This window comes from Crinia signifera, chromosome 4, assembly GCF_055691185.1.
Source record: "Crinia signifera chromosome 4, ASM5569118v1, whole genome shotgun sequence".
Taxonomy (NCBI): domain Eukaryota; kingdom Metazoa; phylum Chordata; class Amphibia; order Anura; family Myobatrachidae; genus Crinia; species Crinia signifera.
This window is the reverse complement of record NC_139220.1, coordinates 179,936,123-179,952,067: the sequence shown is the minus strand read 5'-3', so window position 1 is coordinate 179,952,067 and position 15,945 is coordinate 179,936,123. Positions and strand designations below refer to the sequence as shown.

Below are 15,945 nucleotides of genomic sequence, written 5' to 3'. Positions count from 1 at the left end.
AACACAATGTGAGTTGACATACGGTAAAATCTATTTTAAGAATTCTCTTATATACAGTATATCCAGAAAGTATTCACAGCGCTTCACTTTTTCCACATTTTGTAATGATACAACCTAATTCCAAAATGGAATAAATGAATGCAATCCTCTCAGAATTCTACACACAATATCCCATAATGACAATATTAAATACGTTTTTGGGAGATTTTTGCAAACTGAAAAACTAAGAAATCTAATGTACATAAGTGTCGCATGATGCATGCTCCATTGCTGAGCATAGACAGCTATTGGCAAGAACAGGTGATTCAGAGTGTAGCGCAATTACAACTGGATGGCTACACATAGGCAGTGTGGTCAGCATGTAGGGGTACAGATGGACAATGGGAGCAGGTACTCCTTTCCGAAGGATCTGGCAAGCATATTGATTGGGGAAGTGAAATCTCATAGATGCAGCCAGCTCTAAAATGTGATGTAGCCGCAAATTTGGCCCAACCTCTGTGCAACTGTGACTAAGGCCCAGAGAGTGCTATACATTTCATTCATCCTTTGCTACAGACATTGCCATTTTCTAAGTTTTTTGACAAGTCAACTGTTCCAGGAAATGAATCAGATGATTTACAACTGACCATGTACAAGCACATTCATACTTGTAATCAAACATCTAAACACGAACGATTCATCTGTATTATATATAATGAGGTTTGACTAGCACAGGTACAGTAGCTTTTGTTTCAGAATGAGTTACTTTACTTATAGAGGTTTCCATTGCCAATGACAGAAAAACAGCATTATCTGCATAACTGCTCAATTATGAAGGGTTTATTGTTGCAGACAGAAATACGATAGTGTGTCAAGCAAAGAGCCTGAGAATCATTCATTTAGGAAGTGAGAGCTCAATGAAAGCTGAACCCATTGTTATTTCCATTTCTCCTGTTTCCTTAGTGCTGCATGCAGAGTTGAATGCAAAAATGGTCTGCTATGGATCTTGATAAATTAGGCCTTGAGTTTTTTCTGATCATGACTAGTGCTATATAATTAGTTAAATAATATATTGGAATAAATACAATTGTGTTTATTATGAGGACTAATAGTGCCAGGTATTATATGTGGTACCCAAAATATTTTTTTTTACTGTAGATTAATAGATAGTAATATTAAAGATGGTTACTGTAGGCCTAATTTCCCAAATTCCCTGATGATCCTCAAGGCTGCTGTTTTTTGCATCCAGAAGGTTAAACGGTGGTGTTGGGGAATAGCACCTGCAATTGTACGGTAGGGCATTACCCTATGGTCATGCAGAATGGCAGCAGGAACTGAGATACTGGTGCCATTTTTTCTGTGTGTTTCAGATGTAGGCTGAGACACACACTGAAAATGGTCACAGCGCACCTTTGTTTTTCCTGGAACTCCCCATAACAGCCAACAAACAGTCGCTGACTGTCAATCACTTTGGAATGAAATTCTTACTGTGTTCTACTTTGCAATGGTGCCTAGGTGCATGCACAGATGCAGCCAATAACCTCTTAACTGCATAAATATTGTCAATGCGTACTGTACATGTCTGAATCATGTTCTGTGCTTTTAGTTAGAAGTTTTATTTCACAAACTGGACCATATACTTGTCCCTGTGGTAAACTATAAAAAATAACTGAAATCCCTATTTTATGTTTGTAATTATAAGTAAAATGAACTTCAATAATAAAAGTTTAAAAATGCATGAACTTTCTGATATAAACAATGTCAATGTTTTCAGATTCACTGGCCGGCACCTAAAGAAAGAGTGGAATTTTGCAAGCTCGCTGGGAAAGATACAGAGGTGAGTAGATTACTGGACATTATCAATACTGTATATATTTAGTACTCCAAACTTATGTGATTAATGTTTAAGAAAAAAAGTTACCTTTGTAATATAAAGCATATCACATATAGTCATCATTCAATGCAATAACACATAACAAACATTTTTTGTGTGTGGTTATCTGGTTGTACTCAGTTGGACTTCTCCAAGTATAACCTGTTAGAAATTACTGTGGGCTACCATAAAAAAAAGCTATTTGCCGTACAATGTACTAAGGTGTAACCTATTTGCATTACTTTGTGCATGAGGGGACATTAAATAAAAATCAATATTTACAGCAGATAACATATTCTATATATTCTATCGGTGTTATAGACACACATTTCTATTTCAGCAAATGCTAGAAGGTAAATACTGTAATAGTAGTTATATCAGAATAAACTGGACCTTTGCAATTTTTTGCTCTAGTCTGAACCGGTATCCAGATAACTTATACTTGAAAAGCACAGTATGCTGATGTAATATAACTATAATATAATATAAACAATACTAACTTATTTTATTACATGATTTGCAATTATTTGTTTTGGTTTTTGTTGTTTTTCTTGCTTTTGTAAACATCTTTTGCCATAGCATACAATACAGGGCCTTATTCAGACCTGTTCGCTAGGCTGCATCTGTTTGCAGACTAGTGCACAGGTAATCGCCACCTGCCCGACCAAGCATCCGCCCCCTTATGAATCCCCACATTTGCATACGAGGGAATGTGTGCGCTTGCACATTCCCTCGCATGCGCCCGAATGGAGGTGAAGTCATTCGATGGTCACTGACTATCGAATCATTTCTGCAGACTTTGGTCTGAAAAGTAAGTCAATACTTATGTGGCAGAGTTGGTCTCTCCCACAGGTTGAGGAAAGGGTTAATCACCTGCAGTTCAGGGAGGAACCACACCTATTCCTTAATTAAGACCAACTAAGGTATAAAACCCCGGCCAGATGAGTTAGTAGTGGGTAATGTGTGGGAGAGACTGCACCTTTAGCAGCGCGCTCTGTCCTGGAGATATCTGCACAGCTGTGAATACTCTGCCTATTTGCACTGCTACCGTCAAGTAAGCTGAACTGTTATATTTGAACTGTGTAAGAAGCTATTACATTGGCTATGCCTGTCAGCTGGAAATAAAACTTATACAACTTTTTTGCAATACCTCTGCCTCCCATTGGTCATCTGAAACTTACCCACTACAACTTACCATAAAACACTGGGAATTCCCCTGCTGCTGCCCCCCTGCCCACCCCACACAGTGCGAACACCTTGGCGAGTGCGATATTTATTTAGAAGGCAAATACAACCTGGTTTTGGCTTTTAAATTATTAGCACTTTAAAACATGGGGCAGGCATGTTGTATCTAACCACTGTCTCCATTCTGTTACATTGCCAACCTATGTATTTGAATAATCATTTTAATACATCCATTACCACACCAACGCCTGAACGTATATACAACGTGTAGACAAAAGTGACTGGACACACCTTCACAATCTACCTGATGTGCTCCTTCAGCAAACGTGTTCGTGAAAGTATTTAATGGTTAAGGGGGCACTGATTAGATCACTTGCTAGCAAAGTTTGAAAGCACAAAGTCATAGGCTGCTCAATCAGAAGTAGGAGCATGCGAAGCACTGCAGATGTTATAGAGGTTCCTAGGTCCACTGTGGCTTTTGGCATTAATGTGTGGAAGAAGAAGAATCGTTGCAGGAATACACCACGCCCTACAAAACCACCAAAACTTCAATCCAGGGACTGAAATGTGCCAACCTGGATGCAGTGAAAGAACAGGGGTCGTTCAATGCATACCATTGCACAGGAGTTCTAAATAAATGTGTCAGTTTTGACAAGAACTTCATAGAGAGGTGCATGCACTTGGATAAACCTCTAATTACAGCCCTGTGCTTATGATGGTGGAGTAACAATGGCTGTGACAATGGAGTGACTAATTTTGATTTACATTCATCAGATTAAATGGATGTGCTTGGGTTTGATGAGTGCCAGGTGAAAGTCTGATGTCAAAGTGAATAGTACCTACAATAAAGGTGGTGGTGTTATACTGTGGGTCTGTTTCAGCTGGTTTGGCATGGGTCCACTAAGTATAGATATGTTCTTGATACTCTGTGCTCCTTATGCTGTGGCAGTTCTATGGAAACTACATTTTTTTTTTTTAAATCAGGATGACCATGCTGTCTGCCATGTTTCCAGGGTGATGCTGGACTGAAAATCAGAAAGTTCAGTAACCCGGATGGACTGGCCAGCTCTGGGTCCAGATCTTAACCCCATTGAAAACCTCTGGGATGAACTGGAGTGACAAGTGACCTTTAGTGTCACAGCTGGTCATTGTACTTAAGGCAGAATTTCAAAACATACCGCATGATGTTGGCCAGGAATTTATGAATAGTGTGCCAAGGGTGACGTGGTGGACATACTGACGTCAATAAAATATTTTTGATCTTTTTATTGTCAGTGTCCAATCACTTTCATCTACATAGTAGAGAGAGAGAGAGAGAGAGAGAGAGAAAGAGAGGGGGAAAAAAAACGCACACCAGTTCAATGGTTGTTGGTTGGTGCTAAATCATGTAATCCAGATAATATATAACTTTCCCAACAAATGAAAAAAGAGATCTGCACACCAAGATTATACTTGTATCAAAAATTATATTGCATGCTTCCAAGCAAGAAAAGTAATAACACATGGCAACATATTGGAAAAAAGAGCTACAGGTTACTTATCGGTGTCAGGCACCCCAAACTGGTGCATGTGAATGCATGTAGCCAGCCCCATGGGACCGATAAGTAACCTGTAGCTCTTTTTTCCAATATTTTGCGATCTTTTATTTCCTTTGTCAGGAAAGTTAGATAACTGCAATAACCACACAGACACCACTCCCCCACCCATGCCACCCCTGCACACACTTGCTACACACCCGCTCCTCCCCAACTCACGGTACCACTGAACCCACCCACAGCACCCCCGCAACCACACCTACTGTGCATTCAGTATGCCCACACGTGGATCACCCGCACTCAACCCTCACCCACCTGCAGTACCCCTGCAACTGGCACTCACCCAATACAACATCACCACACCCACAGGACTCCCCCCCACCCGCTTCTCCCCCAGCCACAGCACCCCACACCCTCCCCCATCTGCGGCGACCCCCCATCACCAACCCACAGTTCCCATGCACCCATACCTCCTCCACCACTCCACCATCGGTCCCACACCCACAGCACCCCCACAACTGACCCTCAGTATTCGCGTCTGGAGAGGGACACATCCACAGAAATATTTAGTACTATGAACAAAATATGTTCCGTGCACAAAGATTCTAATGCTATATATTTTTACATACCAAAATAGCTTTGAAAATTGCAAAAGATGTTTCAGCACTATTGTGTTAAATGTTATTGTGTTAATAAAATAGTTACAGTACAGGTTGAGTATCCCTTATCCAAATATCCGTTATCCAAATTATTCCGAAAACCATACATTCCACTACTGAGGACATGATATGTAACTGGCACTACTGGGGACATCTGTAAGAGCACTAATGGGGACATGATATGTAACTGGCACTATATATGTGCAAGAAAATGATTGTTTGGCATTCAAATTCAGTAACTGATAAAGTACACAAACTTTGATTCATGTTTTGAAACCTTGTTTTATGCACAAATAAAATATATTTGTGTGTATTTCATGTGTTTGATGTGCGTATACAACATAAATGCAAGATACATCGTTGAAATATAAAAATATTCTGAAATTCGGAATAATCCGTTATCCAAAATTCTTCTGGTCCCGGGCATTTTGGATAAGGGATACTCAACCTGTATATAATTTACTAATTATAGTTGGGTGCCGGATGGGTTCCCGACACTTATTTGGATGTCGGGATAATGACTGTCGTGATCCCGACTGTCGGACTCCCATACCACACCCTTATAGTTATGTGCCTATGTGATCGTCATGGGAAATAACTGGTTAACAGAAATATTCAACTACGGGAAAAGCAGTAGTGTAGGGATTGTTGTATGCTCTCCAGACTTTATACTTATATGTACATTGTTTTATAAATCTACCTCTCTTTATTTTAGGCTGAATGTGCAAATTTCATTAAAGTCCTTCATCACTACAATAAGACCCATGTGTATACATGTGGGACTGGAGCGTTCCACCCTCTCTGTGGGTATATTGAAGTTGGAAGCCCCAAAGAGGTAAGGTCTTACAGCTGTTAACATGCCATAACATTGAGATTCATCAGCTATCACCTTTCTCCATGAATTGTTGCAGCGAAAAATAATGATCTGACAAATGATGAATCATAAAGTTGAATGTTTGCACAAAAAAGGCAAATTTGTTCACACCTTACAGATGTGTAACTCTCACCTTTTAGTAAAAATAATACTTCTTAAGGATTTCTGAGGAAGAAAAAGAAATAATAATAAAGAAGATTGATAAGGTGATGACATTCTAAAGCATGAGCCCGTGTGTTCTAACTGTGATCTTTTCACTTGAGCTTGCAATTCATTTTTTTCTAGAGCTGTCTGTGCAAACTTGCATTCTCCCTCTCTCTGGAGAAATTTACTAAGATGGGAGTTCTAATTCAGATGGGATGCTGCTATGATCAATCTTTCAGATTATGGCCCTAATTCTGGATCGCTCGCAAAGGCAAATTCCTTCTCAAATGGACAAAACCATGTGCACTGCAGGGGGGCAGATGTAACATGTGCAGAGAGATTTAGATGTATCACATGCAATCCTGCTGCCCGGGACCTTCCCGGGAGGCTCAAGGAGGATTGGCTGGCCTTAAACTGCCTCAACTTCTCGCAGTAGTGTTTGGCCACTTTAAGCCTCCAACAAGATAAACATAATAGAGGGATGAGTTATCATTTTAAGTTTAATAGTGTATTATATGCTACGGTAGCCAGTTTATTAAAAATATATAAATCTTGGTTAACATTGGTTCACATCGGTTTCACAGAACCAGTGTTTAGGTCTAAACAATGTTTTGTAATCAATGTTGAAAAAACATAATATAACTGATGTTTTCTTTCGATATTCCACTCCTAGCCCCTGCCCCAGACCTATGACCTCCTGCACTGCAGAACCCTGCCCTGTGACACACATGACCCCTCCCCCAGTAACAATAAGAGGTTGCCTTACCTGCACATGAGGAGGCACTGCCGTTAGGCACTGGTACAGTAGGAAGGAGCAGGGGAAAAGGGGTGCGCTGTTGAACGGGCAGGCAGCACTGCATGACTCTGGAGTGTGCAGAGCTTTTTGGTAAGGCACAGGGAATTACAGCAGAATAAAGAAAAACGGTACTTGTTTCCTAGCACGGCCACACCGATTTGCATTGGGGTGATCGTGTCGGAAAAATCGCGTCGGTCGCATCGCATGCGACCAAATCGCATGCAATGCGACCGACACGATCGACCCGATTTTTACATTGAATCAAATGTGAATAGGGCCCCTGGGACCCTATTTTACATTGGATTCAATGTAAAGTATTCCCCAGACCCCCAATTTTACCCCCTCAACGCCACCCCACGATTGATGCCAACCGGAAGCGTGGTGAGCGCAGCGAGCCCGCGAGGGGCGGCGGTGCGCGTCCTCCAACCTTTTCATACCCCTACTATCCACGTCGGCATGGAGTTGAGAACAGAAAGTGTGGCGAGCGCAGCGAGCCACCGAGCCCGAAGCGTGGCGAGCCCCGCGAGGGGACGCGTATAACTTCACAGGTATACGCGTCCGCTCGCCACGCTTCGGGCTCGGTGGCTCGCTGTGCTTGCCACACTTTATATTCTCAACTCCACGCCGACGTGGATAGTAGGGGTATGAAAAGGTCGGAGGACGCGCACCGCCGCCCCTCGCGGGCTCGCTGCGCTCGCCACGCTTCGGGTTGGCGTAAATCGTGGTGTGACGCTCACAATGGGGTTGCGTAACCCATGACGGGGCCATATACAATGTGAAATGGGTCATATTGGCCCATTTCACATTGTTTCCTATGTAAAATGGACTTAATCAAGTCCATCTCATCTTGTGCCATTATAATGGCACAAGACCGACGCGATGCTCCCGATTTCAATGTTAAAAATATTTTAACATTGAAGCCTATGGCAAAATCGCGGGCATCGCGTCGGTCGCGTCGGGGGCCATGTTAATGCATGTGACCGACGCGATGCCCCCGATTTTGCCTTTGCCGGCAAAATGGACCTAATTTCAAAGGAAATCGGGTCCATTGCGGGCATCCTGTACCTTAACTTTAAGGTACACGATGCCCGCGATTGTGGCCGTTCTAGGAAACAAGTACCAGAAAAACTGTACTTACAGTTCCTCTGCATAAAGGCAATACAGAACATTTAATAGTGCATTTAATTTAAGCTTTTTACTGTTTATCCCAGACTTCCTAAATCTGGTCTAAAGGAAACCCTATTGCCAGTTGTTGAGAGGATACAACTGATTGACATTTTGGTTCACCATGTTAAACTGTGTCTGTAATAGAGGCCATCACTCACGTAGAATCATTCTCTTACTGTTATCTTGATCTTTCTTTGCAGGAAATAGTATTTAAACTTGACATGCAAAACCTGGAGTCAGGAAGGTTGAAGTGCCCCTTTGATCCTCATCCGCCTTTTGCCTCCATAATGACAGGTAAGACACAGAGAGGCCAGAAACATTGAAACAGTTATTCTGTTCAGAAATCTAAAGACAATAATTCCATTCACATGCTTGGGGTTTCCAATAATGGCAAGACAAAGAATGTGCCTCTTATAGAAATATATGAAAGAGATGATGGATGCCTGTGTCATGGGTAAAGTCTATCTTTTCTTAGTTTTAAGAACAGCTGAGGTTATTGCATATTGTAGCACTTTGTAAGTAAATAACATGCAGGTGCTTGCTGTACACACTCATGATTTACAGTGTGTGATTTTAGCATGAATGGAAAATACTAATAAATGATATCGGAAAGTCTTAAAACTATTTTCAAGGGTTTTTCTTTTAAATATTAATCTGCTATTTGTTAAACTTACTGTTTAATGTATTGATCTCAGGAAACTATAGTGAAGTAGAAAAAGTTCACATTAGTTTCCTCATGAAGTTGTCTTTTTTTTAACTAAATGTTGACAATTCTAGCAAAAGATTTGTCCTTTTACATTCGCACAATCTATAAAGTGCTGGGTTTTTGAACTTGATGCTTTTTAAATTAAACCCCTTTTATTGTCATTTATTTAAAGGCAACGTACAGGGGTGGTTAAAGAGAGGAGAATGCCTGTGTGCAGGCTCTGTATGGCCCCCTCCTCTCTGCGGTGTAGTAACCTGTGGCATTATGCCCACACATTGTAGAGCATTTTCAGCTGATTTGCGCTGCTGCTTCAGTGACAACACAGGAATTGGGGTAACAAGGATGAAGGGTGTACAGTGTTGCACGCCCTGGATACATAGAACCATTATAGATATGGCACCATATTAGAACCATGGACATGACTAATGTACGAGGGTGGATCAATAAGTACCTGTGTTAAGAATGAAGATGAAAATTTTTAACAAAATTTTTTAGTTATATTTTCAACATAATCTCCTTTCATGGCAATACACTTTTCCCAATATCCCTGCCATTTCTTTGAACCCTTTAAAAAATGTGATTTGTCAAACTCAGGTAGGCTTCTGTTTTGATGTCGACCTCCCTGTGTGAGCTGAATTTTTTTCCCCGCGAGCCACATTTTCAGGCTAGGGAACAGAAAGAAGTTGCAGGGAGCCAAGTCGGGCGAGTATGGTGGATGCGGCAACAATTCATAGCGCAATTCATGCAATTTGCCCACAACCATTCCGGATGAGGGAGCTGGTGCATTTTCGTGGTGGATAAAAACAACTAACCTATCAACTAACAAATCAATCTGAAATTTGGTATGGCGTTATTTGAAAGATGGTAGTACACGACAGTAATACCAACTTTCCTCAGCAACGCCACCTGTCTTCAAACACAGGTACTTATTCTTAATGTACCCTCGTATTTTGATGACTGGCTATATGTGACATGTTTCCTACAGTCTCTAATAAATGCCTTTAACCAGCATTCATAAATCTATTGAAATACAATTGAAGAAACTCTTAGCTATTTATATTAAACGGGCTAATATGGACAGATCATTTTTGTGTTGGATTTAATATGCCGAGTGCCGCACATTTTAGTCGTCATAAACTGTAGCTGTGGATAACTTATTTCTAAATATACGGGCACCAGCTACAATGTATACCTTTTTTTACTAGTACATTTTGCTTATATATATATATATATATATATATATATATATATATATATATATATATATATATATATATATATATATATATATACATACATACATACATACATACAGACAATTCCCATATGGGGAAAAAACAGCACTCACCAGACTTCTTGATAGTTTCAAAGGTGTCAGCAACCAGTTTGGTGTTTTTATCAGAGCTGTCTCAACTTTATCTAAAATAAGTATTCCAATAGGTATAGGTGGGGGAACTGGTGCTATCTATCTATCTATCTATCTATCTATATCTCAATATAATATATCTCTCTTTCTCTCTCTCTCTCTCTATCTCTATATATATATATATATATATATATATATATATATATATATATATATATATATATATATATATATATTGTGTGTGTGTATATAGATATGGATATATCACACAGTTTATATACATATAACAATCAGGGAAACTAGCCCTCCCCAATACAAATAAAACTTTCCATTGTGCCCTCTGCATTGGATGCTCACATATAGGGTGGACCAGGTCTTATTGTCTTCCACCCATGCATGTGAGCTTTTGCACCATGATTTAGCTGTTGGTACTCCATAAATGACCTCAAAATCATAATCCAATTAATAAGTGATCTGGCTCATATTGTATGCTCGAGGACTATCTTTCATTTGAAAAATCAATTGTAAGTACTATCAAAAATATTTCATATAAAAAAAATGAAAAGAACAAGGAAAAACCAAATGTTTTATATAAGACTCAACCTCTCTTGCCAAAATAAGTATATAGAGGAAGCCAAGACTTTAACCTGCTTTTTATAGGGATGTTCTCCATGCCATTGCATGGAAGTTTTCAATAAATATTTCACTTTATGAGTTGGTTTGCAATAGATTTGGAGTACCGGATACTGCCTAATTTAAAAAAAGGCCTATGTATGCTATTGAGTTCCAACAAAAATCCAACTATAAACTGAGGATTTGTGGTATCTTACTGAGCAATTATCCTAATTAAATACAATTTACCACATGCTTACTCAGTCATTTTTGTGTGGCTTTTGCAGAACTGCATAATATGATACATGCAGTGAAGCAAAAACTTTGATAAAATATGTTAAATATAGTTTTAACATTTAAAAAACATTTTTAAAATGTAAAAAATAAAACATAAATGTAGAACAGAGTGCCATATGTACATTTGTACATTAACGTTAACTATATTGATGATATCAATATACAGCATACTTCCCAACTTTTTAGACAAGAGAAGAGGGGCTCCTGCACATGCCGAAGGCGCATGCCCAAAATTAGGCCTGTAAATTGCGTCATTCTCGTGAGGCCATGCCTCCATTTTCGCCGCTGAGTGGGCCTGACCAGTGGCTATGTAAGCTGCTGGTCAGCCCTCAGCCTCTCTACTATGGGAATAGACAGCATCTATTCACCGGGTGACAGGGGGGGACTCCCAACTGCCCACCCCGCCGCTGCGGGACAATGCTGACGCCGGGCAGCACACGGGAAGAGGGACAGTTGGGAGGTATGACACAGTACTTTGCAAATCGATCAGTGTCTACCCACTATGGCCCTTATTCAGATCTGATCGCAGTACAAATTTGTTCTTAAAATGGGCAAAACCATGTGCACTGCAGGTGGGGCAGATGTAACATGTGCAGAGAGAGTTAGATTTGTGTGAGTTATTTTTTTTCTGTGCAGGGTAAATACTGTCTGCATTATTTTTACACTGCAATTTAGATTTCAGTTCCAACACACCCCACCCAAATGTAACTCTTTCTGCACATGTTACATCTGCCCCACCTGCAGTGCACATGGTTTTGCCCATTTTGAGAACAAATTTGTACTGCCATCAGATCTGAATAAGGGCCTATGTCATTAATGATGTGCACTCCCTTACATAGTTAATGACCCCCCTGTCATCTGTAAATGCAGCTCAGTCTGTTAATATCATCAGTAACTGCATGTACGGAGCATGGAGTGTGTGACGTCACTGATATCGTTTAGTGTGTTTGCACTATATTGTTCTCCCGCGCATAGGTAACAATATCGGCGGTGCTGTGGAATGCTTAGTTTGTACCCAGATTGAGGGCCAGATGCACTAAGCTTCAAAAGTGATAAACAACCAGCCAATCAGCTCCTGGTTGACATTTTTCAAAAGCCTGTGACATGGTAGGTAAGGGCTGATTGGCTGGCTGTTTATCCCTCTCCATTTTATCACTTTTGAAGCTTATTGCATCTGGAGAGGTTAAGAGGGTGCATCTAGCATATGGAATTTGTTTTAGAGCACGTTCATATGTACATTTGTGGGCATTGTTTTATTTAAATAGATGTTTGTGACTTTTTACTAATGTGGAAACTTGCAGCATATATTATTTTAAACAAAAAATAATGACACATTAAATAGGGTATTCTAGCATGATGTATCTAATACAGAGCATACAACTAAGATAAATAAACACTTATAGCATGTCTAGTACAAAAGAGCAAATATTAAGTATGGTCAATATTGCAAAATGTGTATAAAATTAGTATTACAATAATATAAGTAAATACAAACATTATGAGTGCCATGTACAGTTCTGTGCCATAGATGACCGCTCAATGCACATCATTTATAACCTACAATAGAAAGCCTGAGGATTCATATGCATATGTATGCCAGTACTGTATTCTCAACAATATGTCGTTTAAAGCGGGATACAGTAATGAGGTCGACCCTGAAGGTTATCATGGCTTAAGTCAACACCTGAAATAGGTCGACTTGGCTAAGATTGACAGAGATGCTGGCAAGGTCAAAAGGTGGACATGAGTTGGCTGACGGGCGGTATTTCATGCCCTACCATCCACTACGGCGTGGTGGGAGAATAAAATAGTGTGCTGAGCGCAGTGAGGCTCCGTGCCCGAAGCATGACTAGCTTAGTGGTACACTTTGACTGTGTCCATGTCGACTATGTCAACATACATGACAAAACAGTGAAAAACTCATGTCGACCTTTTGATTGTTGACATTGCTATTGTCAACCTTCCAACCCTGTCAACCTTAGCCATGTCGACCTATTTCATTTGTCGACCTAAGCCATATCGACCTTCAGTGGTAGACCCAATGCATGTCAACCTAATTAGGACTGACCCAATGGGGCAGATGTATTAAGCCTTAACAAGAGATAAATGCAAGAGTGATAAAGAGAGATAAACGTCCAGCCAATCAGCTCCTTACTGACTTTTTTCAAACACAGCCTGTAACATGGCAGTTAGGATGTGATTGGCTGGACGTTTATCTCTCTTTATCATCCTTGCATTTATCTCTTGTTAAGGCTTAACACATCTGCCCCAATGACCCCATATCTGTTTAAAACATACCAAACACAGGGGCAGATGCAGGGCCGGATGAAGGTCTGTGGGGGCCCTGGACAACAAATTTGTGGGGGCCCCCCACAGATCATATAGCACATAGATAATATGGCACATAGGTTCCCCCCCCCCCCCCATGGAGGTGGTTACCGTGCGGGGGAGGCTGCTCCCGTTCTGTGCAGACTCCGATGTGCTGCACTGGTGGGAGTCGTGACAACTGTGGCGTCTGATGTCATGACGCAGCGTGACAGGGTCCTGGGCAAGGCTCCTCTGCCCTGCTTGCAGCCGCCAGGCTATTGCTATTGTGGGCCCCGGAGCGACCGCCCCTATCGCCGCTGCCATAATCCGACACTGGGCAGATGTATTAAGCCTGGAGAAAAGATAAACTGGAGATAAATTGGAAGGAGATAACACACCAGGCAATCAACTGTGTTGGAAAATGACAGTTGGGAGTTGATTGGCAGGTGCTTTATCTCATTTCACTTTTTCTCCAGTTTATGGGGGAGATTCTCTAAGAATCTCCGCCCCCCTTCGCCTGTCTTCGCAATTATAATTATCGCATATGTTGTAACATATGCGATAATTAAGGCAAAGGACAGCTCTTGCGTTAAGAGCTGTCCTTTGCGGTGAGAGTCGCCGGGTCCCAGCAGGTCCCGGCGGCTCCCCCCCCCTCACACACCCGGCACTGCTGCTGCTGCGCCGGGCTCTCCTCCTCCCTGCACCCGGAAGAGGATCAGTGCAGGGAGGAGGTCACAGGTCCGGGCAGCACTGCGCTGTGCTGCCCGGACACAGGTGAGGGGGCGATGCGGGGCGGCGGGGATCCGTGCGGGGCGGCGGGGGGTCGTTGCGGGGCGGCGGAGGGATGCGGTAGAAGCCCATTGGCTTCTATGGGGCATCGCCAGATTTTTCTGGCGATGCCCCCCGCCGCGTTAACCCTGCGGGGGATGCTTAGAGCATCCCAAAATGCACCCCCCTATCTCTTTTCCAGGGTTAAAACATCTGCCCCAAAATATGATATAATGGGGCAGATGTATTAAGCCTTAACAAGAGATAAATTCAAGGGTGATAAAGAGAGATAAATGTCCAGCCAATCACCTCCTAACTGCCATGTTACAGGCTGTGTTTGAAAAAAGTCAGTAAGGAGCTGATTGGCTGGATGTTTATCTCTTGACACCGTTGATCACTCTCTTCTCTTACAAACACTACACTCCCTAGGTCTTAATGATACAGCCCTTTCCTGGTTCACATCTTACCTATCTGATCGCTCTTTCAGTGTTCGCTTCTCTAACTCTACTTCCTCTTCATTACCTCTGTCAGTCGGAGTTCCGCAAGGTTCAGTCTTAGGTCCTCTGCTCTTCTCAATCTATACCTCCTCTCTTGGCAAACTAATCAGCTCTTTCGGATTTCAGTATCACTTGTATGCTGATGATACTCAAATCTATCTATCAACCCCAGAGTTGTCACCAGTGGTTTTGGGTCGAGTTTCTGATTGTTTCTCTGCCATCTCATCTTGGATGTCTTGTCGCCAACTCAAACTCAATATTTCCAAAACGGAATTACTTATATTCCCGCCAACTAAGAACAGTTACCATCCTGACATCTCCATCGCTGTTGACAACTCGATAATCTACCCTACCCCACAAGCTCGTTGCTTAGGGGTCATCATCGACTCTGAACTGTCCTTTCTTCCCCACATTCAATCTGTCTCCAAATCATGTTACATGCATCTAAAAAACATATCCAAAATACGACCCTATCTCACACAAGACACTACCAAATCTCTTATCCATGCACTCATTATATCCCGCATTGATTATTGCAATAGTCTCCTAACTGGTCTTCCCAAGAACAGACTCTCACCACTGCAATCAATTTTAAATGCTGCTGCTAGGCTGATCTTCCTTGCAAGACGCTCATCGTCTGCTGATCCGCTCTGCCAGTCCCTCCATTGGTTGCCTGTATATTACCGTATTCAATATAAAACACTTCTACTTGCATATAAAGCTATTAACCATACTGCACCAGCATATATCTCTGCACTTATCACAAAATATCTCCCATCTCGACCACTACGCTCTACACAAGATCTGCGTCTCTCTTCTGCACGGATCACTAGCTCCCATTCATTATTACAGGACTTTTATCGGGCTGCTCCCATCCTATGGAATGCCCTTCCACGCACATTAAGACTCTCCACCAGTCTCCAAACTTTCAAGCGTTCCCTGAAAACTCACCTCTTCAGGCAAGCCTATCATATTTAAGTTCTACATGCATAACCCTCCGAGGCACTTATGTATTATATAGCTTCCCTTCTGGACTTGTAACGGCTATGCTATTACTGGTGCCTGTCCTTATGTTTCCCCCCTATATCCCTATAGATTGTAAGCTTGCAGCAGGGCCCTCCTACCTCCAAGTCTGTCTGTTGTTACCCAGTTTGTCTTATCACTGTCTACTATTGTAAAG

At 41.6% G+C, this 15,945-nt stretch overlaps 1 protein-coding gene across 1 annotated transcript in view; it reads left to right on the top strand.

Moving 5' to 3' along the window:
* Positions 1-15,945, top strand: part of SEMA3D (semaphorin 3D) — a 206,216-nt gene that overhangs the window by 92,576 nt on the left and 97,695 nt on the right. Inside the window, exons 4-6 of the mRNA XM_083183086.1 lie at positions 1,754-1,816; positions 5,947-6,066; positions 8,413-8,506. Of these exons, the coding sequence (XP_083039212.1) occupies positions 1,754-1,816; positions 5,947-6,066; positions 8,413-8,506 (277 nt within the window). The remainder of the gene's footprint in view (positions 1-1,753; positions 1,817-5,946; positions 6,067-8,412; positions 8,507-15,945) is intronic.